This window comes from Amyelois transitella, chromosome 26 (assembly GCF_032362555.1).
Source record: "Amyelois transitella isolate CPQ chromosome 26, ilAmyTran1.1, whole genome shotgun sequence".
In the NCBI taxonomy this organism is placed as follows: Eukaryota; Metazoa; Arthropoda; class Insecta; order Lepidoptera; family Pyralidae; genus Amyelois; species Amyelois transitella.
The window spans coordinates 5,960,126-5,987,447 of NC_083529.1; the positions used below are offsets into that span (position 1 = coordinate 5,960,126).

Genomic DNA, 27,322 nt, shown 5'->3' on the forward strand with positions numbered 1-27,322 from the left:
GCTCGACAACCGACAGGAGAGAAAGAAATGGCGATAACGTATGCAACGCCATCTATTGGGCTGTGTTAGAAATTATTATAATTGACAACAGCAGCAGTGCGTTTCATATTATATATTTTATATAGTATCGTTGAGTTAGTATCTCGTTACACAAGTTTCGAACTTACTTCGAGGCTAACTCAATCTGTGTAATTTGTCCCGCATATATTTATTTATATACATACATACATAAAATCACGCCTCTTTCCCGGAGGTATATATATAATTAAAGTTGAGCTTAAAGTTGAGCTTTGTAGGAAAGCCTATTACAGCACGGATGATTATATTAATGATAAACATGTGTGGCCCGAGCTGGACATAATGGCCTCTTAAATGCTTGTGTATTTTTGACATGATCTTGACATAATTTGTACAGTATGTACATATTTTATTTTATACGAAATATTCTTATTGACATAATCAGTTCTACATTCATACATGTTTTTTAATGTAGACAATGTGCATTCAACTAGCAATAATCGCACCTCGGATTAACCAGAACCATAAAACCAGACCAGAGCTTGGTAAGTCTTATGACATTCAGGCTCTCAGAGAAATTACCGCAACTCCAAAATCTTCCCTTCCCAATGGTTGTGCGTGTTCTTGCCAACACCAGGACCCTTCCACTGCTTTATCTCCAAATGATAACCTATTTGAGATTTTAGCAGACGCCCTTATCCAATTTTTATCACGAGATGTTGATATGTTACCGCCCAATACCATTTCTCGTCTTCAACAAATAATCGTTCCCATCCTTTCCAAACATAATGGACCAAGTTCTTCTTCAGTGGAATACTAGGAGTGTATCCAAAAAGAAACCTGATTTAGTCTTCTTAATCAATAGATACAATCCCATTATAGTTGCCATTGCTGAAACGTGCCTTAAACGCACGTCTCACTTCCATATCCCACACTACTCTTGTTTTCGAGATGATAGAGATGATGGTTGGGCAGGCTGCGCTTTGTTAGTCTCTCAATCCATCACCTTCACTCAAGTTCCTATTCCCCCTCACAGCTCTTCCTTCCATGTTGTTGCTGTGAGAGCCTTAGAAATATCCTTTGTTTCTGTTTACCTCCCTCACCCTCACCACTCTATTGTCCTGGAACTACAGTCTATTCTATCTTCTATCCCTACTCCCCTTATCATATTAGGTGACTTTAACATACGTAGCACCCTCTGGGGCTGCCCCTTTGACGATTCAATTTTTCCTGTCTTTCTTGATCTTCTTGACAACATAAACCTTTGCACTTTAAATGATGGCTCTATCACCCGCCGGTCTCCTCCGTCCCAAAATGCCAGTATCCCAGACCTTACCCTAACATCCCCCCAACTTGCTCCTCTATTGCTTTGGCGGGTCTTACCTACTTCTTATGGTAGTGATCATTTTCCAGTCCTTACCACACTAATTAAATCCATTTCCAAGGTCTCGCCCCTTCCTCCTCTTCTTAAATACAAAACCGAAAAGGCAGACTGGGACAAGTTCTCAACTTGCCTCAAGGTTCTTACTTCCTCCCTTCCCTCTCCCTCTAGCCAAAACTTTTTACAGGTGTATGAAGAGTTCATATCTGCTGTTATTTCTGCTGCAGATGAATCAATCCCAATTAAAAATGCTTCACACAACAAAATTCCCTCCCCTCCATGGTGGGACTCTGAATGCTCCGAATTTATCAGGAAAAGAAACAAAGCTGAGAAAGATTTTAATAGTGACCCCACCTTGACAAATTATCTACTTGTTCGTAAAACAATGGCACAGACTAAGCGTCTATTGTCCCAAAAAAACACCTTGGCTGGAAGTCCTTTTGTGAGTCCATTTCCCCCAAATCCTCTCTTTCAAGTGTCTGGAAGAAAATTAAATCTTTTAGAAGAGCCACAGCTTATCAAGACTCCTCTTCTAATTACACTTCACCTTGGCTCAATGATTTTATAAATAGACTTTCCCCTCTAACCGCTCCTGCTTTGGACGAACTTCCATACTCCTCATATAACTGTCCTTCCCCAACCATCCTAGATGATCCCTTCTCCCTCCAAGAATTATTATCCGCTCTGGACGGTCTCAAGGATTCCTCCCCTGGTATTGACGGCATTCCCTTTTCTTTCATTACCAACGCTCCTCTTCCTTCCAAATTATACCTCCTGTCCATTTTAAATCATATCTTCCTGTCTGGGTCTGTCCCAGAATCATGGAAGAACCAAATTATTATTCCCATTCTTAAACCAGGGAGGAACCCTCTAGACCCCCTCAGCTATAGACCCATTGCCCTCTCATCGGTAATACATAAAATTATGGAACACCTCATCAAAAATCGATTAGAATGGTTTATTGAATCAAAGGGCATACTTCCAAATACTCAATTTGGCTTTAGAAGAGGTATGGGAACTCTGGACAGCCTGAGCATCCTGGTCTCCCATATAAGAGTGGCATTCTCTAAAAACGAACATGTGGTAGGCGTTTTTCTTGACATAACTTCAGCATATGATAACGTTCAACTTCCTATTCTCAGGCAAAAATTGCATAAGCTGAGTATTCCAGTGAGGCTGATTAATATCATGTGTAATATGCTCATGGATCGTCACATAATTGTCCGTTTGCAGGGTTCTCTTCTTCCCCCTCGCTCTGTTTGGAAGGGTCTTCCACAGGGCTCTGTACTTAGTCCCATATTGTATAATTTATATACTTCTGACCTAGATCAGTCTGTCAATTGCTTTTGCAATATTCTTCAATATGCTGATGATATAGTTCTTTTCGCTTCTTCGGACTCCTTTGATGACATTAGCCGTCGTTTAAATTCAGCTCTTTTTTACCTCAACACCTGGTTAGAAGACCATGGATTATCTATCTCCCCGCTTAAATCAAACTGTGTCGTCTTTACTCGGAAGAGATCTTTGCCCCTATTAACTATTTCGATTAATAATGAAACTATCCCTCAAAAAGACAGTTGTAAATTTTTAGGAATTACCTTAGACTCCAAACTAACAGGTGTTACTCACTTAAACCATGTTGTCCAAAAAGCTGAAAAGGGAGTTAATGTCATGAGGTCTCTCTCTGGGGTCCGCTGGGGCTCCCACCCCTATAGTCAAAAATTAATTTATAATGCCCTTGTACGTAGCCATTTTGACTACGGTGCCTTCTTATTAGAACCATGCAACAAATTAGCTTTGGCGAAATTAGACAAAATTCAACATAAATGTCTCAGAATTATAACCGGTGCTATGAAATCTTCTCCAACAAATGCCCTTCAGGTTGAATGTTTGGATCCTCCTCTTGTATTAAGGAGACAATTTTTAGCTGATAGATTTCTTTACAAAACAATCCAATTATTTTCTCATCCCTTATTAGAAATACTTAACTCTCTATCAGACTATTGTCATACCTCTTCTTATTGGGTTAACAAAGATCACCCCCCTTTGGTTAAAAGCTTCGATAAAATAGATAACCTTCCCCACCCAGTTGCCCAATTCTCCAAAAATCCTATCTTTGATATTGACTTCCACCCTCTCATCTTCCAACCTAATGTTCTTCTAAACATAGGACTATCCAAGAATCTTCCTGGTGCTGATAGGATATTCAACCGGATCATTTGTGAGAAATGGTCTGATTGGACCCTCATTTTTACGGATGCTTCCAAATTATCTCAGGACTCTAATGTTGGTGCAGCAGTTTGGATACCTAAATTCAATCTTTTACTAAGTTTTAAATATCTTTCACAATCCTCTATATTTACTGGAGAATCCATTGCTCTCTTTGAAGCTGTTCAATTTGTTTTATCTCACAATTTGGACAAATCACTTATCCTCTCAGACTCTTTGAGCTGCCTCCAAGATATTTTGAAACGACCCTTCCATGCAAAGGATAACTTTCCAATTACCCTGAAAATAAGAGAAACCTTATATAAATGTCAGTCTTCCAGTATTAATGTAGTTATTGCTTGGATTCCAAGCCATTCAGGAATCAAGGGTAATGAAACAGTAGATATGTGGGCTAAACAAGCTTCTACTTCAGGTTCTGACTGCCACAAATTTCATTACTCTCGAGACCTTAGACTTCTGGCTAAACCACAATTAATGACTAATTGGAATAGACAATGGCAACATTCTCGTCAGCAAAAAGGTGTCTGGTATGGAAATATCCAACCAAACTTACCCAAAGTCCCTTGGTTCTTCCGGCATCGAAACTTGGAGAAGTGGGTAACGTCGGTTATTATCCGAATGCGACTTGGCCATGTATGTATCCCTGTCTTCCTCCATAAACTCCGAATTAGAGATACTTCTATCTGTGAATGTGGCCTGGATGAAGGTAGTCTTAATCACATAATTTTCAACTGCCCCAAACTTGTGGTCCATCTTCGTAACATAATTCCGTCTAACATTCCCCATCTAAATTTAGACACTAATTCATTTCTTTCTCTTGTCCACACTCGGTTCTGTTATATAATTGCAAAGTTCATAACTAAAAATAACCTAAAACTATAGTTCCCATTACAAATTTATTTATTTTTTTTAACTTCCGAAATCTCCCTATTAAGTATATCCCTTGTTTTGCACAACTTTTATACCTTACACACTCACTACACATTATAATCATTAACTTGTCTTCTCTTTTACTAACAATACCTACTTGTTGTGTTTGTCTTTTTGTGTTTGTACATTTGTTAACCTTCTCCTTTCAGATTGTATACCGTCCATTTTTGTAACTTCGTGTCTCTTCAAACCATGACATTGGCAGAATCACCGAAAGTCCGGTGGAAGCCATAATATAGAAAAGAAAAGAAAGAAAAAATGTGCATTCGTCCACGATTTAGATTTAAGAGATCTATATTTGTAAATTGACGTCCTATGAAAATGCTGCACTGTAGTTTGTTCCGCCGCTTCTTCTACACATGCGCTTTGGAAGCGGTAGTAGTTATAATTAGATTTAAGTTATGTGACGTCAATAAGTGATACCTTGTATCCAATTTTGAAAATAAATCTATTCTTCTATTCTATTCTAAATAAATAAATATATGCGGGACAAATTACACGTATATATATATATATATTATCCCTAGGTGAAATTACAATTCAGCCGCGACGCCATAGTACAACAAGAGTCTGAACTTCGCGACCTTAAGGGCGAACTTCGCACCGTTCAGAACACGCTGGAGAACATCACAGCTTTACATACGCGAGCCAAAGCAGCCGCCTCGGAGAAACTGCACGAGGCTAAGAAGAGTTGTAATGGTGAGTTTGTGTGCCGTGTGGTTCCGGCTACTTTCGTTATTGTTCTTATCTTTCCCATGTATGTTATGGCTAATGAGTAAGTGAATTAATAATAATAAAGGAGTTGTTCTTGTATGCGATTTGCTAACTTGCTAGAATATAATAGATTTATTTTCAAAATTGGATACAAGGTATCACTTATTGACGTCACATCACTTAAATCTAATTATAACTACTACCGCTTCCAAAGCGCATGTGTAGAAGAAGCGGCGGAACAAACTACACTGCAGCATTTTCATCGGACTTTAATATACAAATTTAGATCTCTTAAATCTAAATCATGGACGAATGCACATTGTCTACATTAAAAAACATGAATGAATGTAGAACTAATTATTTCAATAACTTTGCTAACAACCTATATAAATATTCAAATTACAAACGTTGTGATGTTACGGAACCGTTCGTATGCGAGTCCGATTCGCACTTGGCAGGTTTTTAACATACATACATACATAAAACCACGCCTCTTTCCCGGAGGGGTAGGCAGAGACTACCTCTTTCCACTTGCCACGATCTCTGCATACTTCCTTCGCTTGTGAAATGTCAGATAAAATAAACTACGTATCTTTCCCATTTGATGTCGTAAAATGATTTTAAACTACATATTAAGACTATTAAGACTAGCCCGAACCATGTAAAGATGGACCATATATCAATAAGGGGGCTATATATCAAAGAGTGTTTGTTTGTCCGTCTATATATAACATAACATAAAATCACGCCTCTTTCCCGGAGGGGTAGGCAGAGACTACCTCTCTCCACTTGCCACGATCTCAGCACTCTTCCTTCGCTTTATCCACATTCATAACTCTCTTCGTGCAAGCTCGGCGGTTTCGGGTATTTTTGACCTGACCCTTTACCAGGACGTCCTTAATTTGATCAAGATACGTTCGTCTAGGTCTTCCCACTCCGACCTTTCCCTCCACACTCTCCTTGTATATCTGCTTAGTCAACCTGCTTTCATTCAATTGGTTTTTAACTTTTTGTTTATAATTCTCTCCTTCAGGCAAGTTGCCACACGAAGCTGATTTCCCGTACAAGGAGGACTTCGAAGTGTTGCCGTCAGAGCTGAATCGCCTGCAGGAGCATTGCTATGAACTGCAGACCAGGGTCGAGTGTATGGACAGACAGGACGAACAGGTAGATATATATACATATATATATATATACACTAGCTGTCCCGGCAAACGTTGTTTTGCCATATAAATAACTTTTAACTTAAATACATACATACATACATATAATCACGTCTATATCCCTTGCGGGGTAGACAGAGCCAACAGTCTTGTAAAGACTGATAGGCCACGCTCAGCTATTTGGCTTTAAGATAGGATTGAGATTCAAATAGTGACAGGTTGCTAGCCCATCGCCTAAAAAAAGAATCTCAAGTCTGTAAGCCTTTCCCTTCCCTCAGGTAGATGTATAATATAGATACATATATACCTGTTCATTATATATATATATATATATATATACACATATACAATGAACAAGATGGTACATATAGTATGAACAGGTATCCTATAGCTATACATACATTTTTCCACATGCTATGATCATAGTCAAAATCTAATTGAAATTTTTATTCATTATTATGGGACATATTAAACATCATTTAATAATTGTTATTATTTATTTTCTTTTCTTTTTTTTACAGGTAATAAAAGAATATGAAGAGCGAGAGAAAAATATTGCCAGATTAAAATTGGAGGTGAACAATTCAAGCGACAGGAATAAACAGCTGGAAGACAGAATGAAACAAATCAGGTATTTATTTATTTATGAGGGGTGCAAAAGTTCGTAACCTAACCTACTTACATGGAGCTATGACATCTTTTTAAATCTACCGTCATTTGTTAGTATGTGTCATATTGATTTATTGTGCGCAGTTTCATTCCGATACTGCACAATATAAATTTTTAACTTCATTCGGTTCCAGCACAAAATGGCTACCGCCATTAGAGAGTTTGCTACGAGAAATAGACAAGACGTTTGGCGAAATGTTTGCCAAACTCGGCTGCGCTGGCGAAGTGAAGTTGGACAAAAGCGGAGGCGATGTAAGTTTAATTGTCAATAATATACATATAGTCACGTTTTTATCCCTTGCGGTGTAGACAGACCAGTCTTAGAAAGATTGGTAGGCCATGTTCAGCTATTTGGCTTTAAGATAGAATTGAGATTCAAATAGTGACAGGTTGCTAGCACACCGCCTAAAAGAATTTTAAGTTTATAAGCCTATCCTTTAGTCGCCTTTAACGACATCCATGGGACCGAGGTGGAGTGGTCCCTTTATTATTGTTTTTATACATACATACATACATATGGTCACGTCTATATCACTTGCGGGGTAGACAGAGCCAACAGTCTTGAAAAGACTGAATGGCCACGGTCAGCTATTTGGCTTAATGATAGAACTGAGATTCAAATAGTGACAGGTTGCTAGCCCATCGCCTAAAAGAGAAATCCTAAGTTTATAAACCTATCCCTTATTGTTTTTATTGGTGCTCGGAACCAAAATTCATTGATATATGTTCGAGGTGAGATTCGAACCTGTGCCTTTAATGCGCATCACACATTTATGAGCCACATCACCGACTCGACCTCTCCAACTGAGTGGCCGAAATTGGATTCGAACCTGTGTCTAATGCGCATCACGCATTTAGAACCTCATCACCGACTCGACCTCTGTAAGGTCTTACCACCGTACATATTTCGCTGACCTCGCGTCACACTTTAGGCGCGAGCCATTATATACATTTTAGTTAATATTACATGTCAGTGCGCTAAGAATAACATAACGAACGGTCGTCGAGAGGGTGAATTAATATTATTTTCTGTGTGACCCTATGTATGTATGTTGGTTTTCAAATGATCAGTCAAATCAGTTTTTAGTACCTTTTTTTCTTCACTAAATGTTATGATTGAAATTTCCATCATCATGCAAAGAAGGGTTAAGCCAAATAGCTGAGCGTAACTTATCCGTATTTTCAAGACTGTTGTCTCTGTCCACCCCGCAAGCGATATAGACGTGACCCGTGACCGTGTAAAGTTGACGTTGTTGAAGAAAATGCTGCAGTGCAGTTTGTTACCGCTTCTTCTGCACTGACGCCTTGGCAGCGGCAGTAAACTTAGTTTTTAAGTAATTTATTTGACGTCAACCAATGTTGTTAAACCATACGTTTTGACAATTATTAAGCGATATATAGTATCCTGTAATAATGAATAAAAATTTTGAATTTGAATTTGACCCTATATATTTATTTATTTATTTAAACTTCATTGCACAAGATACAAATGTATAGCACAATTGGCGGACTTAATGCTATAAGCATTATCTACCAGTCAACCATTGGGTCTTACAGAGAACTTCATGTGGGGTTAAACTAAACAAACATATTTATACCTACACAAAATATAAAATAAAATAATTATAATATACATACATAAAAAATACAATAGATAAACAATATACATACATAAAAACTAAATAATGTCTATGATTTGACTTATGATACTAACAGACATACCCCAATGGTCTTCAGACTTTTTCAAATTAAGTTTGAATTTGATGGGAGTTGTGTTATTATTAAGATTATCTGACTGTATGATTAAGATTCAACTCGAAATTAACGCGGACGAAGTCGCGGGCAACAGCTAGTAGATAATATACGTATGTTGGTTGTCAAACGCTCAGTCACATCATGGTGAATCAACAGGAGGATTTCGACAAGTACGGCGTCGCGATCCTGGTCAGGTTCCGAGCGGACGAGCGTCTGTCGGCTCTAAGCAGACACGCCCAGTCGGGCGGCGAGCGAGCGCTCAGCACCGCCGCTTATCTGCTGGCGCTCCAGCGGCGTGCTAAGGTGCCCTTCAGGTAACATATAGTGGGATTATATACATATATCCCTTGCCGGGTAGACAGAGTCGACAGTCTTGATAAGACTGAAAGGCCACGCTCAGCTATTTGGCGGCGTGCCAAGGTGCCGTTCAGGTAATACATCGTGGGATTACATACATACGGTCACGTCTGTATCCCTTGCGGGGTAGACAGGGACAACAGTCTTGAAAAGACTGATAGGCCACACTCAGCTGTTTGGCTTAATAATAGAATTGAGATTCGAATAGCGACAGGTTGCTAGCCCATCACCTAAAAGAAGAATCTCAAGTTTGTAAATTTATCCCTTAATCGCATTTTACGACATCCATGGGAAAGAGATGAAGTGGTCCTATTCTTTTTTGTATCGGTGCCGGGAACCACATCGTGGGATTACTCAGTTAGATTTAGCAAAACTTTTTATTTCTTTCACTTTCTATAATAGGCTTTTGCAGCGGCGCGCTACGGTGCCCTTCAGGTAATACGGGTGACGGCGAGCTGTTAGAATAGATTTATTTTCAAAATTGGATACAAAGTATCACTTGTTGACGTCGCATCACTTAAATCTAATTATGACTACCACCGCTTCCAAAGCGCATGTGTAGAAGAAGCGGCGGAACAAACTACACTGGAGCATTTTCATCAGACGTCAATTTACAGATATAAATCTCTTACATATGTATAAATAGTGGACGAATGCACATTGTCTACATTAAAAAACATGAATGAATGTAGAACTAATATTGCTTTTGAAACAACATCTAGCCGGGCCCGCGACTATGTCCGCATGGTTATTTTGGGCATCATTGAAGCACTCAAAGATGAATAATTTTCCCGTTTTTTTTTTTTTTTTGTTTTTTTTTTTTCTTGGTTCCTGATTGTTGCAGCGTGATGCTTATAGCAGCCTTCCTCGATAAATGGTTTATTTGACGGTCTATAGAACATACATATATATGGTCAAGTCTGTATCTTGCGGGGTAGACAGAGCCAAGAGTCTTCAAAAGACTATATGGCCACGTTCAGCTACGTTGGCTTAATGATAGAATTGAGATTCAAGTAGTGATAGGTTGCTAGACCATCGCCTAAAGAAGAATCCCGAGTTTGTAAGCCTATCCCTTAGTGCCTTTTACGACTTCCATGGGAAAGAGATGGAGTGATCCTATTCTTATATTGTATATAGATAAATGTTGATTGTAGTAGAGCTGTTGCCAATATTGCAATGTCATTTTTATTTATATTGAGTGAATTAAGTTGGTAACACTTAAGTTCATATATTTTATTTTTACTTCGTCAAAAATGGTTGCTTCTTGTCTATGTCAGTAAAATATTGTTCTAATGTGTTGTGCGAATAAATAAAACTGCAAGTTAGTACAAATAATATCACTTTTTATTTATGAATCAAGAAGATCGCACCGCAGACTTCTTCTGGAATTGCCAAAGCATAGTGCTGCTTCATACAGCCACTCTTTCTCTGTCCCGTATGTATTTATTTATTTTTGTTCACAGATGCGTGGACGAGATCAATCAAGGAATGGACCCTATTAATGAACGCAAGATGTTTCAGTTGCTCGTCGAAGTTACTACGGAGTGCGAAAATGCTCAGTATTTCCTCCTGACACCGAAGGTAAGTTGTATTTTCCTCCATTTTAGGAGCTGGTTCAATGTTGGAAAAATTGTCCATACATACATATAGTCACGACTATATTCCACGCGGGGTGTACAGTGCCAACAGTCTCGAAAATACTGATAGGCCACGGTTAGCTTAATGATGGAATTGAGATTCAAATAGTGACAGGTCGTTAGCCCATCGCCTATAATAGGAAACCCAAGTTTATATGCCTATCCCTTAGTAGGCTTGTACGACATCCATGGGAAAGATATGGAACTGTTCTTTTCTAATTTTTTTTTGGATTTTTTTAATGGCAAGAATATAACAGGTTTTACCACTTAACGGAGGAGCCCTATCTTACTAAAAACTGTACTAAACTGTCAATGTCATGTCATGTTTACTTGTCAATTAATCAAAATAATTGTAAATGTAAACAGATAAGATATCCTACTAATATTATAAATGCGAAAGTTTGTACGTCAGGATTGATAGGGTTTTCATGCGGACGGCCTCTAGTATAATATATAATTACACATATATGATATTAATATTGAAGAAACTATCTTAGATACACTTTAAATTATATCTTCAAGCATAATACAATAGGATATATCGGCTTTATTTTGTTTTTTTCAGTTGCTCACAAATTTGGAATACAACTCCAAAATAATGGTGCACACTATTATGAACGGAAAAGAGATTATGAATTACAGGAAATGGAAGTATCACAACTTTTTGGAGAACGCACGGAACTACCAAATGTAGTAGTGTGGTCATTGACTCTAAATAATTATGCTATAGGTCACTTTAGACAAGATGGAAAATGTTATAGTGGAATTATTACAAATTTTTGTGGAGTGCAGGGAACTAGTGAATGTAGTTATTATGTGATTGTTTTGTTTTTGGCTGTCATTATGATATAAGAACTTCACAATGTAATTGTTAATTATGTAAATTACTCAATAATTATGTGTATTTTTTTTAACAAGTGTGTACCTAAATGGTACTTTTTATTATTATAATAATTTTAATTACGATTTTTATCGTTTTAAATTATGTTAGGCCCCGTGTTGTTTTGTCGTTGTCTTTGAATTAAAATTGTAGCCATTAACTTAAATTATTTACTCATTAAACACTTTTTTTTGCTACATGTGAACAGGGCGTGAAAAAAAACTTATCACATTAAGTTGAGAAACAATTTAATTTGTTTTCGTCCAAAATTAAAAAATAAAACAGTGGTTTTTCAGTTGGTTTAAACAAAAACTTGATTAAAACTGGGGTTACCTCGGATACAAACTACTGCATATAAAGATCTTTTGTTACTTGGAAGACATTCACACCAAATAAGGTACAAATTATTATTGACATTAGTTTTTAAGCTTCCGTTTTTTTTTTTGTTATTTTCAATTCGTTTGTATGTTGCTTATGTTGTGAGATAAAAACATTTTTTTTTATATGTACTTACAAGCATACCTAAAAGATTGTCTTAAATTTAATGTGGTACCAGAGGGCGGCGCGTCTATGAAAAATTCGATTTATTCCCAATTCCCGCGGGAACTTCGGGAAATCCTCTCTTAGTACTTAACCTACATGCCAAATTTCAAGTTTCTAGTTTGAGTAGTCGGTCAGTCAGTCAATAATAATGAGTTTTATATATGTAGTATAGATTTGAAAAATTGCTTACTGGTGCAATTACTCTTTACAAAGAAATTGATAATAATCGTGGTAAAATCTTATTACCTGATAGTAACAGCAATTTGTAAATGTTTAAAAATTAATTGTAATTATAACTACACGAGCTTGAAAAGCGGTATATTTTTGGAATCATTTTCAACTTCAGAAAATATTTTGATTTTATTCCGAACAGTGTAAAATAAGCTGTGTATTAAAATTGCTGTTTTTTTTTTTAAGTTTGTGAATATTCTTAGCTGTTAATATTATCTGCCTCTTGCATTTTATAATGTAACTTTTAAATTGTGATGTCATATTCATATGATTAATGTTGATTCTTTATAATATTTGTAATTAATGAAACAAAATGTGAGATTTGAAATAATTTATTTCAATCAATAAATATTTTTATACAAAAACGTCTTTTAATAAAGCATTGCAAAAATTTTTAATATAAATTAATGCTACGACCAGTTTGAACTCATTGAAATTTGTACCTACTTACAAAAAAAAAACTTTTTGCGCAAAACACAAAATAATACACTAAATTCAACATCAAATCTAAATGTAAGATTCGTTCAAACAGTTAATTAAGTATGTGTGTAACCTTTCTAACCGCCCCTTTCACACTTTTCGTAATGAAAGGAAAGAAAAAGATCTTAATTTTGTGATATTTCTTCAGTAATTTCAATATCCAATGTGATCATGGCTATAAATTCAGTCAACATTATCCAGTTGTCAACTGAGAATCTGTTATACAGTCAGTTGTCAAAGGAGAAGTAATAATCCTCGTTCGCAACCATAGGGACATGAGTTAAAAGGTTATTTCCATTCAGTTATTACATATAGCTATTGTAACACCAAATATACCTATTTAAGAACAGGTTATTCAACACCTAAAACACTGAGAACAATTTTAACAGTATGACTATATGACTATATATATGTATTCTACCACATTTATAACATCAAGTTAAACATGTTACTAGATATAGTAGTTAGTACTATTAATAATTCCTTAAAGGTCATTGGGAAATAATTAAAGATATTTTAAGGTTGGTAAAAATACGTAACTTAATGCCTTTCTTCTATCCCCATTATCTTTCAGCACAATATTGGCATTTATTTAGCCGAATTTATACTTAAAACCACTAAAATGGTTGACTGGTAGATAATGCTTCTAGCATTAAGTCCGCCAATTTTGCTATACATTTGTTTTTGTGTAATGAAGTTTAAATAAGTAAATAAAAAGCTCAATTTTTTCATGCATATTTATCAAGTCTTTTCAAAAACTAGTTCATTTTGTAAAAGTTATTTTCGTCATTATTATTAGTTAATAAGGAATGTTATTGCATGGCAAGCACTTTTTCGTATGTTTGAGAAATGTTTAAGATTGTGCTTTTGGAAAAGATAAGTGGCAAACTCTCAACCTACGCAGCAAAAAGAGAGGTTCTTAATTCTCAATCTCTGTGCCCCAGTTTCTCTCCACCGATCCGACATCACACTGTAAATCTCTGAGAGAGCAGATTTTAAACCTCCCAAACAGTAAGTGATAATATTCTTTTATATCCATGTCGCAACTAGCAACAATATAAACATTTTACATAATTTAGTATCTAAAACAGTATATATATGGGAGAGATAAGGGAAGTCCTTTCAACAATTGATACTAAAAAAACCTTTAACCTCCGATATAAAAAAGGAGGTTCTCTATTTCTCAATCTCAGCGTTGGTCCCCCTCCACTGCTCCTCCAGCTTGACGTCACACTCCAAATCTCTGAGGGCCGACTTGATGTCAAACCCGAATTGCTTCTCGAACTGCGCGTACGCATTGTTCAGAAGCTCTTCGACGCCTAATTTGTGAAATTGGCTGTTTTGATCGCGATAACGCGCTACCATGTTGCGTATAGCCCAGCAGGCGTTTTTCTGAAAGAAAAAAAAAGAGATACATACATACATACATAAAATCACGCCTCTTTCCCGGAGGGGTAGGCAGAGACTACCTTTTTCCACTTGCCACGAAAAAAGAGATGAATACATTAAAAAAACAAGAGATTAATATGTAAAAATCACAGCACAGCGATAGTGCACTTGTCTGTGACACCGGAGTACCCGGGTTCAAATCCCGGCCAGGGCTTGTCAGGGACTTTCTTTGGGCTGGGTCTCGAATGTATATCTATTATAAGTTAAATACTTATATAGACATATTATATAATATAGTATCGTTGTGTAAGTATCTCGTAACACAAGTCTCGAATTTTTTTCGAATCTGTCCCGTATATATTTATTTCCGGCACCAATATAAAAAAGAATGGGACCACTCCATCTCTTTCCCATGGATGTCGTAAAAGGCGATTCAGAAATAAACTTGGAATTCTTCTTACAGGCGATGGGCTAGCAACCTGTCCCTATTTGAATCTCAATTCTATCATTAAGCCTAACAGCTGAACTTAGCCCGTCAGACTATTAAGACCGCTGCCTCTGTCTACCCCGCAAGGTTATCCCTTCATGTAACAATAAGATTAAGATTATATGAAAAAAATAAACTTGGGATTCTTCTTTTAGGCGATGGGCTAGCAACCCGTCACTATTTGAATCTCAATTCTATCATCAAGCCAAACAGCTGAACGTGGCCTATCAGTCTTTTCAAGACTGTTGGCTCTGTCTACCCCGCAAGGTATATAGACGTGATTATATGCATGTATGTTGAGATTGACTTTTATTGGTGGAAACAGATTTTCTATTTATTATTTTCCATTGTATCTAATCCAAATAATGTAGCTAAATCAGAAACGAGTCATGGTTGCAGGGGAAATCCTTTTTACGGATAACCCCCCCGGGCCTTCACCCGGCTCTGTCTACCCCGTAAGTAAGGGATAAAGACGTGACCATATGTATGTATGTATTATATGAAAAAATCAATAACTATATCTATCTTACCTGCACACTAGGATCATCCGGGTGTAAGGTCATGCATTTGACCACGAACTCTGGCGCTCCAGTGTCAAAGAACAACGCGCTGTGCGCCGGCTCGCGCAGACACAACACAGAGATGCATTTCAATGACAACGCGGCGATTTGGGCGTTACTCTGAAAACGATGGAAATAAATAAATTATAAATAAATATAAAAATAAATAAATATATATATGGGACAAATTACACAGATTGAGATAGCCTCGAAGTTATATTATACATACATACATATGGTCACGTCTATATCCCTTGCGGGGTAGACAGAGCCAACAGTCTTGAAAAGACTGAATGGCCACGGTCAGCTATTTGGCTTAATGATAGAATTGAGATTCAAATAGTGACAGGTTGCTCGCCCATCGCCTAAAAAAGAATTCCAAGTTTGTAAGCCTATCCCTTAGTCGCCTTTTACGACATCCATGGGAAAGAGATGGAGTGGTCCTTTTCTTTTTTGTATTGGTGCCGGGAACCACACGGCACATTATAAATAAATATAAAAATAAATTATAAATAAATATGTATATATGGGAAAAATTATACAGATTGAGAAAGATTCGAAGTTAAATTATACCTTGAAGTAAATTTAATTATACCTTGTGTAAACTAAATAAAATGTGCCGTGTGGTTCCCGGCACTAATAGAAAAAAAGAATAGGACGACTCCATCTCTTTCACATGGATGTCGTTTAAGACGACTAAGAGATAGGCTTACAAACTTGGGATTCTTCTTTTAGGCGATGGGCTAACAACCTGTCACTATTTGAATCACAATTTTATCATTAAGCCAAATAGCTGACGTGGCCATTCATCTTTTCAAGACTGTTGGCTCTGTCTACCCCGCAAGGGATATAGACGTGACCATATGTATGTATGTATGTTTAATCAATTTAAATTCTAATTAAACTTACAGTATATCTGTGCATAGCCATGACCACCATAGGAGCTATACCGGTCATCATCAGCTGCCTTTTGACATCGTCGTTGCCAGCCAGAGCTGTTATTCTGAAGAAAAAAAAACATTTTAAATAGGTACTACAGATATTAAACACGTGCCGTGTAGTTCCCGGCACCAATAAAAAAAAGGAGTAAGTATAATCACGTCTATATGCCTTGCGAGGCAGACAAGAGCCAACAGTCTTGAAAAGACTGAAAGGCCACGTTCAGCTGTATGGCTTTATGATGGAATTGAGATTCAAATAGTGACAGGTTTCTAGCCCATCGCCTTAAAAAGAATCCCATGTTTGTAAGCCTATCCCTTACTCGCCTTTTACGACATCCAAGGGAAATATATGGAGTGGTACTATTCTTAAGTGCCGGAAATAACACGGCACAAGTTAAGTATGTATGTTACTATCTAATCTAATCTGTCAGAAAAATTACACCGTAATATATGGGTGTAAATCTATTTGTACTAATTAAATAAATAGTGGATGAATTACACAGATTGAGTTAGCCTCGAAGTAAGTTTCACACTTGTGTTACGAGATAGTAACTCAACGATACTAATATATATTTTATATAGATAAACATCCACGACCCAGGCCAATTAGAAAAACTTCGTTTCTCATAATGCCCTGGCCGGGATTCGAACCCGGGACCTCCGGTGTCACATACAAGCGCACTACCGCCGCACCACAGAGGCCGTCAAATAAATAAATATGTAATTCGACCTATTTTTAGACAAACAGAAAAGCTCATTGACGCATCAAAAAGTTTCTATGGTTACCACGAAGTATTAGAGCATATTAGATCAATAGAATTGAAGGGGACATATTTGTTTTATTCCTACTCACTACCTAAAAGGAAGCTATTATTTAAACTCACTTCTTCTAAATTGCGTTATCGTTTCTAATTTTAATAGTGTTCTGCAAAGTTTAAAGTGAATTTTATAAATACATAAAAGAATAAATACCAAACAATAATGACATCGGCTGAAAAAGGAGAACAGCTTTCTTTCGGCGATAGAAATTACGGATTATCTACAATGCAAAAATGGCATGAACATAACCAAAGAGTTTTGAAAGGAGATATAATAGGTATCACAGATGATAACACATCTATAACCAAAAACTGCATAGTTAAAGTGAATCAAACATCTTGTGATGATTATAGTGACACCACTGATCAATTAAATCACAGAGCCAGACATATAAATTATTGGAAAGATGAATTAGAAAGAGCTATAAAAGATATAGACGCAGAAATTGATGTTTTAGAAGCGCTAAGACAGCAAGTTAAAAATGCAATGGACACCTTGAAAATACCCGAATACATTACGGAAGAATGCTTAGACATGAGAAGGAATAGAATGCAATCAGATCTGATATACGATGAGCCGCAAGAGGAATTATTTACGGAATCAGCATTAATTGAAAACATAAAAAAATTACACAATGAAATGCTTAGAGATATTGAAAATCAAATGAAAATGAACGTAGCAGCGAAGACTGCTTTAGAATCAGATTGGAGTAATAAATATCTAGCTTTCAAATATGAAACGGCTAATGTAGAGTTGAAGACTAAATCTGAACAAGTTAAAGATATCGCCGGAGCTACAAGATTATCTGAAGGACAATCGGATGTACCTTCGTGGGAACAATACACGGTTAACGCATTACTACAATTCAAATCTGCTATAGATAAGTCTAAAGCACTGAGAAGCAAAGTAGAGGCTATACTGATAAATAGCGCAAGAGATTTGAGATCACAAGATGTAAAAGTGAACGAAGCTTTGACAAAGCGAATAGCTAGAACTGAACAAGTTAAAACAGATTTGGAGAATCAGCTGAGATTGACGCTGAACAAAATAGTCGAGACTGAGAATTTATTGGAGACATTACACGATGAAATGATGAAGGTATCGCAACGGATACAAGTGGCTCAAACGAGACTGAACACTAAAAACATCAGGCCCAACGTTGAGAATTGTAGAGAGGGATCTTTGATCGGTCTTTTAGATGAAGTAAGGGATTTGAATGACAGCATGAGTTTGTTACAGAAAAGGTCCCTGGAAACGGAGAAATTAAGGGCGGATTTGATACATGAAAGATCGCTACTGGAGAATGAAATAATGGTGAAGAAGAAGACGATATATTTGGACAACGAGAGATGTCTGTTTTTGCGATCGCATTTTCAGTCTGCCGAGAAGCTGTGTGGCTTTTAGACGGCGCACTTTGAAAGTATATTTACATTATACATACATACATACATATGATCACGTCTATATCCCTAGCGGGGTAGACAGAGCCACCAGTCTTGAAAAGACTGATAGGCCACGTTCAGCTGTTTGGCTTAGTGATAGAATTGAGATTCAAATAGTGACAGGTTGCTAGCCCATCGCCTAAAAGAGGAATCCCAAGTTTATAAGCCTATCCCTTAGTCGCCTTTTACGACATCCGTGTGAAAGAGATGGAGTGGTCCTATTCTTTTTTGTAATGGTGCCGGGAACCACACGGCACCACATTTACATTATATCCATTACGAAACTAACATTTATTGAGTGACACTGTAGTGTTTCTGTGCTTTTTTGAACCTCCGCCGACTTTGCGACATAAGAAACTGATAGAATAAATAAACATAAGAAATCATAGGTTTATCTTAGTTTGTAGTTACTTTTTGAAATAAAGGTATTAACTGAAGTCATGCTTCCTTCACTTCCAATAATTTTTAAGTCCACTCGATTTTTTCGGGAATAATATAGTCTTAACCTACATATCCGTCCGTTTATTCGGTATTCTATTTATTTTATACTAGACTTACATTTTAATAGCATATTGTTACACGGCAACACTAGCGGTGGTTCTCGATGACTGATATTCGTAATTGATACAGATTCTACCTTCACTGTTATTGTCGTCTTTATACATGACATTTTTAGGAGAATTTTTTATAAATCTTCTCGAACAATTTCGATGAAATTTTTTGAATGGATAAAAGATTTTTTCTCGAATGTTAATTAGATCTATATTAGTAACATAGGGTACTTTTACTGCCTCAAATAATCAAGGGAACAAAGTCTTAATCTGCAGTTTTTTTGATCATTTTAAGTGTATATCCTATTATTGTGTATGTTGTAATGTATATTATGCAGTATGCCTGTGCACTTTATCGCACCAACTTAAACATTTTCTGTTCGGTCAGTTGGTAGACTGGTAGAGAATGCCAAACGGCATTAAGTCCGCCTTTTGTACATTTTTTTGTGCAATAAAGTTTTAAATAAAGATTATATACATATTTCGTGCTGTGTGGTTCCCGGCAACAAAAGAAAAAATAATAGGACCACTCCACCTCTTTCCCATGGATGTCGTAAAAGGCGACTAAGGGATAGGCTTATATACATACTTTGGATTCTTCTTTTAGGCGATGGGCTAGCAACCTGTCACTATTTGAATCTCAATTCTATTTTAAAGCCAAATAGCTGAACGTGACCATTCAGTCTTTTCAAGACTGTTGGCTCTGTCTACCCCGCAAGGGATATAGACGTGATTATATGTATGTATGTATATTATATATTTCACATAAACACAAAACTCACAGTTTAAGAACTTGTTGTAACAAAGCGACACACTGGTAGTGGTCATTCATGATTGAGATCAAAGCTTCGCCCACGCCTCGTTCCGCGCACAATGCGCATAATTCGTGACGCACTAGCAGAGGAGTGATGGTCTTTATTATTTCTAAAGTCTCGTTCGCTTCTCTGCTTTCTGTAATGGATACAAATTGTTGTTGTTAGTTTATAACATTAAAATGAAGAATATATACAAATTTGACGGACTCTGTGGTTCAGCGGTAGTACGCTTGTCTGTGACACCGGAGGTCCCGGGTTCGAATCCCGGTCAAGGCATGATGAGAAAAGAACTTTTTCTGATTGTCCTGGGTCTTGGATGTTTATCTATATAAGTATTTATTATAAAATATAGTATCGTTGAGTTGGTATCTCGTAACACAAGTTTCGAACTTACTTCGAGGCTAACTCAATCAGTGTAATTTGTCCCGTATATATTTATTTATTTATTTTAAATGGGCTTATAAAAATACATAAAATCACGCCTCTTACCCGGAGGGGTAGGCAGAGACTACCTCTTTCCACTTGCCACGATCCCTGCATACTTCCTTTGCTTCATCCACATTCATAACTCTCTTCATGCAAGCTCGGCGGTTTCGGGTACTTTTGACCTGACCCTTTATACCGGGCTTATAAACTTGGGGATTCTTCTTTTAGGCGATGGGCTAGCAACCTGTCATTATTTGAATTAAGTAATCCACATGACCAACCCATCTAAGCCTTTCCTCTTCTACTCTTGCCAGTATATTGGATAATTGTGAAGTTGAAGTTATTGAAGAAAACGCTGCAGTACGGTTTGTTACCGCTTCTTCTGCACTGACGCTTTGGAAGCGGCAGTAAACTTAGTTTTAAGTAATTTATTTTACGTCAAACAAGATTGTGATAACAAAAGATACTTATGACAGTTATTATATGTTGAAATTCCCCATAATAATGAATAAAAGTTTTGAATTTGAATATCGGATAAATACGTAATATTTTAGCTTTTATATTTTATTTTTTATATTATTTGGAACGAGAATCAAATAATGAGTGCCCCTATTCAATATGTTACGCGATTTACCAGACACCCTGTATAACTTACGTTTCAACATTTCCGTCAATGGAATCAGCAGTTTCATAGCCAACTCTTTGGCGTGGTCGTGTGCTTTGCCAAATTCGACTCTAATGTCATCGTCCAAGATCAGATTTCGCACGACCTGCATGCATGCGCTTGTCAACTGAAAAAGGTCAAGTCATTCAAATTTATTCTCCTTTATCTTATACTAGCTGGGCGCGTGGAATAGTTATTTTGGGCATCATTAAAGCCCTCAAGGATGAATAATTTCCCCATTTTTTCACATTTTCCATTATTTCTTCGCTCCTTAAAATTGAAGCGTAATGTTATATAGCCTAAAGTCTTCCTTGATAAATGGTCTAATCAACACAAAAATATTTTTTCGATTGGAACCAGTAGTTCCTGAGATTAACGCGTTCAAACAAACAAACTCTTCAGCTTTATAATATTAGTATAGATATAAAATTCTCGTGTCAAACTGTTCATTCCCGTACTCCTCCGACACGGCTTGACCGATTCTCATGAAATTTTGTGAGCATTGTGAGCGTAGGTCTGAGAATCGGCCAACATCTATTTTTCATACCCTTTAGTGAAAAGGGTTGTCCATACTTAACATTTTTTTAACTAGAAATTACTTAATAATTATTTATATGGCAAAACAACGTTTTCCAGGACAGCTAATAAACATAAATTTCCATCCATTGCGTATTTAATAGAAACATAAAACAGAACATCCTTTCTTTACAATCGGCTAAATATAAATAAAAACTTACAGTGAAATTTTTCCTATTGTCAATGAAAGATTTCAAATTGTCCGCGATTTTTTTGCCGAATATCTTCTGCCTGTTCATTTCATGTTTGATGCAGCATGTCGCCGTCCATCTCAATGTTCCCACCAGGATGTCCGGGTCTACTATAGTGTCCAGGGCACTATCGAACAAAGGTATAAACATACATACATACATATGGTCACGTCTATATCCCTTGCGGGGTAGACAGAGCAAACAGTCTTGAAAAGACTGAATGGCCACGTTCAGCTATTTGGCTTAATAAAAAAGAATCTTAAGTTTGTAAGCCTATCCCTTGGTCGCCTTTTACGACATCCATGGGAAAGAGATGGAGTGGTCCTATTCTTTTTTGTATTGGTGCCGGGAACCACACGGCACCGGTATAAAAACTTCACAAATTCGTACAACAAATAACATACATACATATGCAGTGGCGTAGCGTGAGTGTCGGCTGCCCGGGGCGGAAAACCATTTTGCCGCCCTCTTATTTAGGTATTTTAATTTAATGTATACTATACATTACATATATTAATTATAGAGAACTTTTCGGCGAGAACAGTCATCATTATTTTGCATTATACAGGTTAGATTTTAAATAAAAAAGTTTTTTTAAGTTTTACAATCACGTTTATTAAACAAAAAATCTTTTACTTTAACCACTTAGATACATTGATATAACTTAGGTACCTATCACTTAAGATTAATTACACCTTGATGATCGACAAGATTAAATAAAATCAATTTTTAATTAGAACTAGAACGATACTACAATGTTATATTTTTATTGAATAGTAATATGAGTATTTGTTACAATTAAAAACAAAACTTCCGTCTTCAATTAAAAATTTATACGTCTACTTTTTTTAAGAGCAAAGTCTTTTATTGCACCGTCAATGTCTATCGCATCACGCACCTCTTGTTCAATAGACAAAATAGCCAAATTAGTTAGTCTTAGAGTACTCATTGTTGATCTTAAATAATTTTTAATTAATTTCAATTTTGAAAAACTTCTCTCACAGCTGGCATTGCTTATGGCAATTGTAAAAAATATTCGGAACATTATTAAAATATTGGGCAGAGTATCTTCCAGCTTGGATTTAATAATAAATTTAAATAATTCAAGTGAGTCTGCATTAATCAATTTATTTTCGTTGCCTGTAGCAGCAACGAAAGTCCGCAGTCGAAGTCGTTCCAGCTTGAAATCCTGCTCGTCAATTTCGTCAGATGCGTAGTCTAGATTACATTCAGTGTTGTCTGGATCTAATAATATAGCCGGCGTTAGATAAGCAAACTTATCCGTTAAATTCTGTAGCTGTTGAAAACGCTCACGAATTTCTACAAGAACTCTATCTAACGAAGAAAACAGCTTTCGTCTCAACTCATTTTCACAAGACAAGTTAACATCTCTAGTTCCGTCATCAAAAATATGCTTTCTTGTTATGCGCCTCAGAGGTTTTATGGAAATTCCAAGTTCTTCACACATATCTTTTGCATAACCTACAGCGCCATTTGCCCATTCCTCTCTTTTTTCTGTCAATATCATCTGCAAAGCATTTACTTTCTGAGCGCACAATCTTATGTCAAGTCCTCTTGTTTGTAAATATTTTTGTGCATCATTCACTTCATGTAGCACCGGTTGCCACAGGCCCAAAAAACAAAGAAAGGAAAATGACTGCATCGAAACTAGTAAAGCACCTGCATCTGTCCTAGTGTTTAAGCTTTCACCTGCCTCTGTCAGTTTTTCCAAAGTGACGAGAATGTCTTTGTAATGATGCCATGTCATATTTACGGCATCGCCTCTTGCACTCCACCGCGTGTCTTGAACCCTTTTTAAGCTTTTGCCTGTAGCTGCTATCAGAACTTCCCAACGATGTGTCGATGAGGAAAAAAATGAATAGCAACGTTCTAAAGTGCCGAAAAAAGTTACTGAATCCACCTCAACTGAGGCAGCGTGTAAACAAACTAGGTTTAAAGAATGATTTGAGCAAGGTACGAATTCAGCTTTAGGGTTTATTTCTTGAATTCTTTGCTGAACTCCTGAATACTTTCCAGCCATAACAGCAGCATTATCATATGCTTGGCCTCTACAGTTGCTTATATCTAGGCCATCAGCTTGAATCTTGCCCAAAATCATCTTTGAAATTCCTTCAGCAGTTTTGTCTTTAGTTTCAATAAAATCTATAAAAGATTCCATTACTTTTACCTCCTGATTTTCAATTACTACGTATCTTAATACCTGACTTGTTTGATCTTTATGAGAAAGATCTGGAGTGCTGTCGAATATAATTGCATAATACTTAGCCTTTTTTATTTGTCCGATGATATGTTGGCGAACATTATCTCCCAAAATGGCAATAAATTCGTTTTGTATTTGTGGTGACACATAAGTGATTGAAATTTTGCCACACATTTTAGACCTTACAAGATGTTCACGAAGTACAGGATCGTATTTTGCAATTAAATTAACCAATTCTAAAAAGTTACCTCTATTGGTACTGGTGTCGTTTTCTATATGTCCACGTAAAGCCAAATTTTGTTTGGCAAGGAATCTTATAATATCAAACATTCTGATAAGAATTTCCTGCCATTTCTTTATTTCTTTTGCCACTATGTCTTGCTCTTTTTTGTCAATAGTCTGTCCTTTTTGAAGTCTGCTCTCCAACTCCTTCCATTTACAATAATTTTGGATGTGTAGTGCACTTGATTCGTGACTTGAAACCTTAGGATTTAATTTCCACCAAGTATTAAATCCATCAGATGAGCAAAATTTAGATCCATTCGGTGTATTTACGTTCTCAAATAAACGACAACAAAAGCAAAATAATGATGCTTTAGATGGAGAATAAGCCATCCAAGTACGTAAAACTTTTTCGCCGTTAGTCAATGTACGGTAAAACCATTCCTTAGTAAGCCGTCTTGTCTCTCCTTTTGATTTTAAGGAGCACGAATCTGAGCGTGTTACTGTTGACATTTCAGCAAAATTAGTATCAATATGCTGAATAATTTCCTGTCCTTGCTGAATGAGATGCAATCGGATATTGTCGTCTATGTGTTCAGGCCATTTTCCAATATCGTCGAAATTTTGGTATTGAATAAGAGACAATGCTGATGTTGTATCAATCTCTGTTTCGGAACTATGCATGTCCATGTCTGGACATACAGATGGAGACACTAATGCAGTAGATGTTGTTGGAATTTGATCTTTAGGAACAGTGTCAAGTTCTTGTATTTTTTCAGCTTGTTCTGAGTTTGAAGTTGTCTGTGATGAATTTAAACCTAACGAGGAATTTGACGTCTCAGGAATAACACTTTTCACATATTTAAGTAAAGCTCCTTCATTTGCTCTAATATTTTCCAACTTAGCTCTTCTCTTATTACGGTAAGATGCCCCACTTTCTTTTACTCTTTTCATTTTTGATGCTAAAATAAAAAAATATTAAATGATAAATGTACAAGTTAGAGGTTAGAGTTGTAAACAAAACTAAGCAATTTTTACTCGATCTTAATAAACAGGTAGAAACTTGAATATTTTTAAGTAAATATTTGGAAATTTATTAACCCTTAATAGGGCCTGGTATCAAAAGTATCAGGATTTTTGTAATTTTTTAGATTTGGGTTGCTATATAACAGCAGGCCCCCCTCGCCCTCCGCCGCTGCGCTTGCCCACATCAGGTCACGTGTCGTCTTACGCTTTTTCGATCAGGGTCACGTGTCCTGACGCGAGTTTAAGATTTTATACCCATTACAGAAAAAGTGCTCAACGCCGCTAAAGAAGTTTTCACTTCAAAAAATTAAAGTTTGAAAAACATATCAGATAGTCCAACATACAATTAGATAAATATAATATTTAATACTCACACAGTTAAAAGTTGTTCAATAATTTCACCACCACTACACGTGTGATTTTTGTGCAAATAAGTATATTTGCACAAAAATCACAATTTAGAAAGCGTAACATAGTTAAAATACGAGACAATGTGAATTGGACAACTGACGATCCATCAATAAAACTTTCTCTGAATTGTCAAAGCACGTAATTCCCCGTACTTTAAAGGGGCTTCCCCGTAGGTGTAATAAGCTATATTGAACTTAATATATATGTAATAGAAGTCATTCTCGCTGATTGTTAGTCATAAACGGGGAATTCCCACAAACCAGTATAGACGTTGTTGCCAGTCGCTACAAAATATCATTCAAAGAGAAAGGATTCCCCGAATTCGTCACAAAATAAGCAATGAAAAATTCCGAGCTCCTTTCAATCGGTCCGAATTTGTAGTTGCGATAAAAATATAAAATGGTTCAAATATTTACAAAATATTTTTATTATTTATTGTTAAATTTTGCCGCCCCGTAAAAGTGCCGCCCGGGGCGGGCCGCCCCTGCCGCCCCCACTATGCTACGCCACTGTACATATGTATAAGGATGTCTATAGTCCTTACGAGGTAGAAGAGCCTGAGAAGCGACTTTAGCTGTTTGGCTCAATAATAGAATTGAGATTCAAATAGTGACAGGTTGCTAGCCTATCTCCAACAAGAATCCTTACTTTATTAGCCTTAATAACTTTTCTACATACATACATATAATCACGTCTATATCCCTGGCGGGATAGACAGAACCATCAGTATCAAAAAAGAAAGGCCACGTTCCGCTACACGGCTTAATGATGAAATTTAGATTCAAATAGTGACAGGTTGGCAGCCCATTGCCAAAAGGAATCACAAGTATAGGTACTAGCCTTAATAACATTTCTACATAATTACCTACCATTTAATCAACTGCAGCCCCTTATCATCCAGCAGATCTGGTTGGGTTTCCATCAACACAGTTAGAGACTTCAAAACATCCAGGATAAACAATTTATTCTCTATAGTATCCTTTTCCAGGTACAAATTCAGTCTCTGTTCCAAGAGTTTCACAAGAAGATCGTAAGCGCCGTCTTTAGCCGCTCGCATCCTTCGTGCTAGATCTTTGACACATTCCGACTGAAACATACATACATATAATCACGTTTATATCCCTTGCGAGGTAGACAGAAACAATAGTCTTGAAAAGACTGATAGGCTATGTTCAGCTGTTTGGATTAACAATAGAATTGAGATTCAAAATAGTGCTAGGTTGCTGGCCCATCGCCTAAAAGAGGAATCAAAAGTTTTAAGACTGCAACATGAATGAAAAATTTAAATTATTTGTGTAAAATCATAAATTAAAAACGATGCAATTTAAATAGTACTTATATGCGGCTGATAAGAATAATTGATAATAGCTGTGGCGACATCTCTACGCCACTCGTCACAACATCCAATCAAACAACTACTGTCAATCATCGCGAAGAAATTGACGCGCTCAACCAATAACAGCGAAGAGTCTAAATCGCAATTTCAAAGATTTCACAGATTGGAGCTATATATACAACCTCCGACACAACATCGTCGGAGCCGCGATTCCCCAGGCATAACACCTAGCCTGGCGGAAGATATTCCCTTTGGTGG

The 27,322-nt window shown here is 36.7% G+C and overlaps 3 protein-coding genes across 3 annotated transcripts in view; 2 read left to right on the plus strand and 1 right to left on the minus strand.

The window, feature by feature from the left end:
• Positions 1 to 13,024, plus strand: part of LOC106132007 (structural maintenance of chromosomes protein 5) — a 25,425-nt gene extending 12,401 nt beyond the window's left edge. The window contains exons 14-20 of the mRNA XM_060951828.1: positions 5,086 to 5,257; positions 6,306 to 6,439; positions 6,957 to 7,066; positions 7,239 to 7,356; positions 9,016 to 9,173; positions 10,680 to 10,797; positions 11,419 to 13,024. Of these exons, the coding sequence (XP_060807811.1) occupies positions 5,086 to 5,257; positions 6,306 to 6,439; positions 6,957 to 7,066; positions 7,239 to 7,356; positions 9,016 to 9,173; positions 10,680 to 10,797; positions 11,419 to 11,547 (939 nt within the window). The 3' untranslated portion in view covers positions 11,548 to 13,024. The remainder of the gene's footprint in view (positions 1 to 5,085; positions 5,258 to 6,305; positions 6,440 to 6,956; positions 7,067 to 7,238; positions 7,357 to 9,015; positions 9,174 to 10,679; positions 10,798 to 11,418) is intronic.
• The window catches only part of LOC106132005 (armadillo repeat-containing protein 6 homolog), a 16,166-nt gene continuing 1,667 nt past the window's right edge, over positions 12,824 to 27,322 (minus strand). The window contains exons 3-9 of the mRNA XM_013331303.2: positions 26,598 to 26,815; positions 21,819 to 21,975; positions 21,073 to 21,208; positions 19,959 to 20,127; positions 16,333 to 16,426; positions 15,394 to 15,543; positions 12,824 to 14,379 (exon numbers count right to left, since the gene is read on the minus strand). Coding sequence (XP_013186757.2) covers positions 14,164 to 14,379; positions 15,394 to 15,543; positions 16,333 to 16,426; positions 19,959 to 20,127; positions 21,073 to 21,208; positions 21,819 to 21,975; positions 26,598 to 26,815 — 1,140 coding nt within the window. The 3' untranslated portion in view covers positions 12,824 to 14,163. The remainder of the gene's footprint in view (positions 14,380 to 15,393; positions 15,544 to 16,332; positions 16,427 to 19,958; positions 20,128 to 21,072; positions 21,209 to 21,818; positions 21,976 to 26,597; positions 26,816 to 27,322) is intronic.
• On the plus strand, positions 17,197 to 18,613 carry LOC132903446 (tektin-3-like). The gene has a single exon (XM_060951832.1). It carries the CDS (start codon positions 17,346 to 17,348, stop codon positions 18,585 to 18,587), a length of 1,242 nt encoding a protein of 413 aa, XP_060807815.1. The 5' UTR covers positions 17,197 to 17,345; the 3' UTR covers positions 18,588 to 18,613.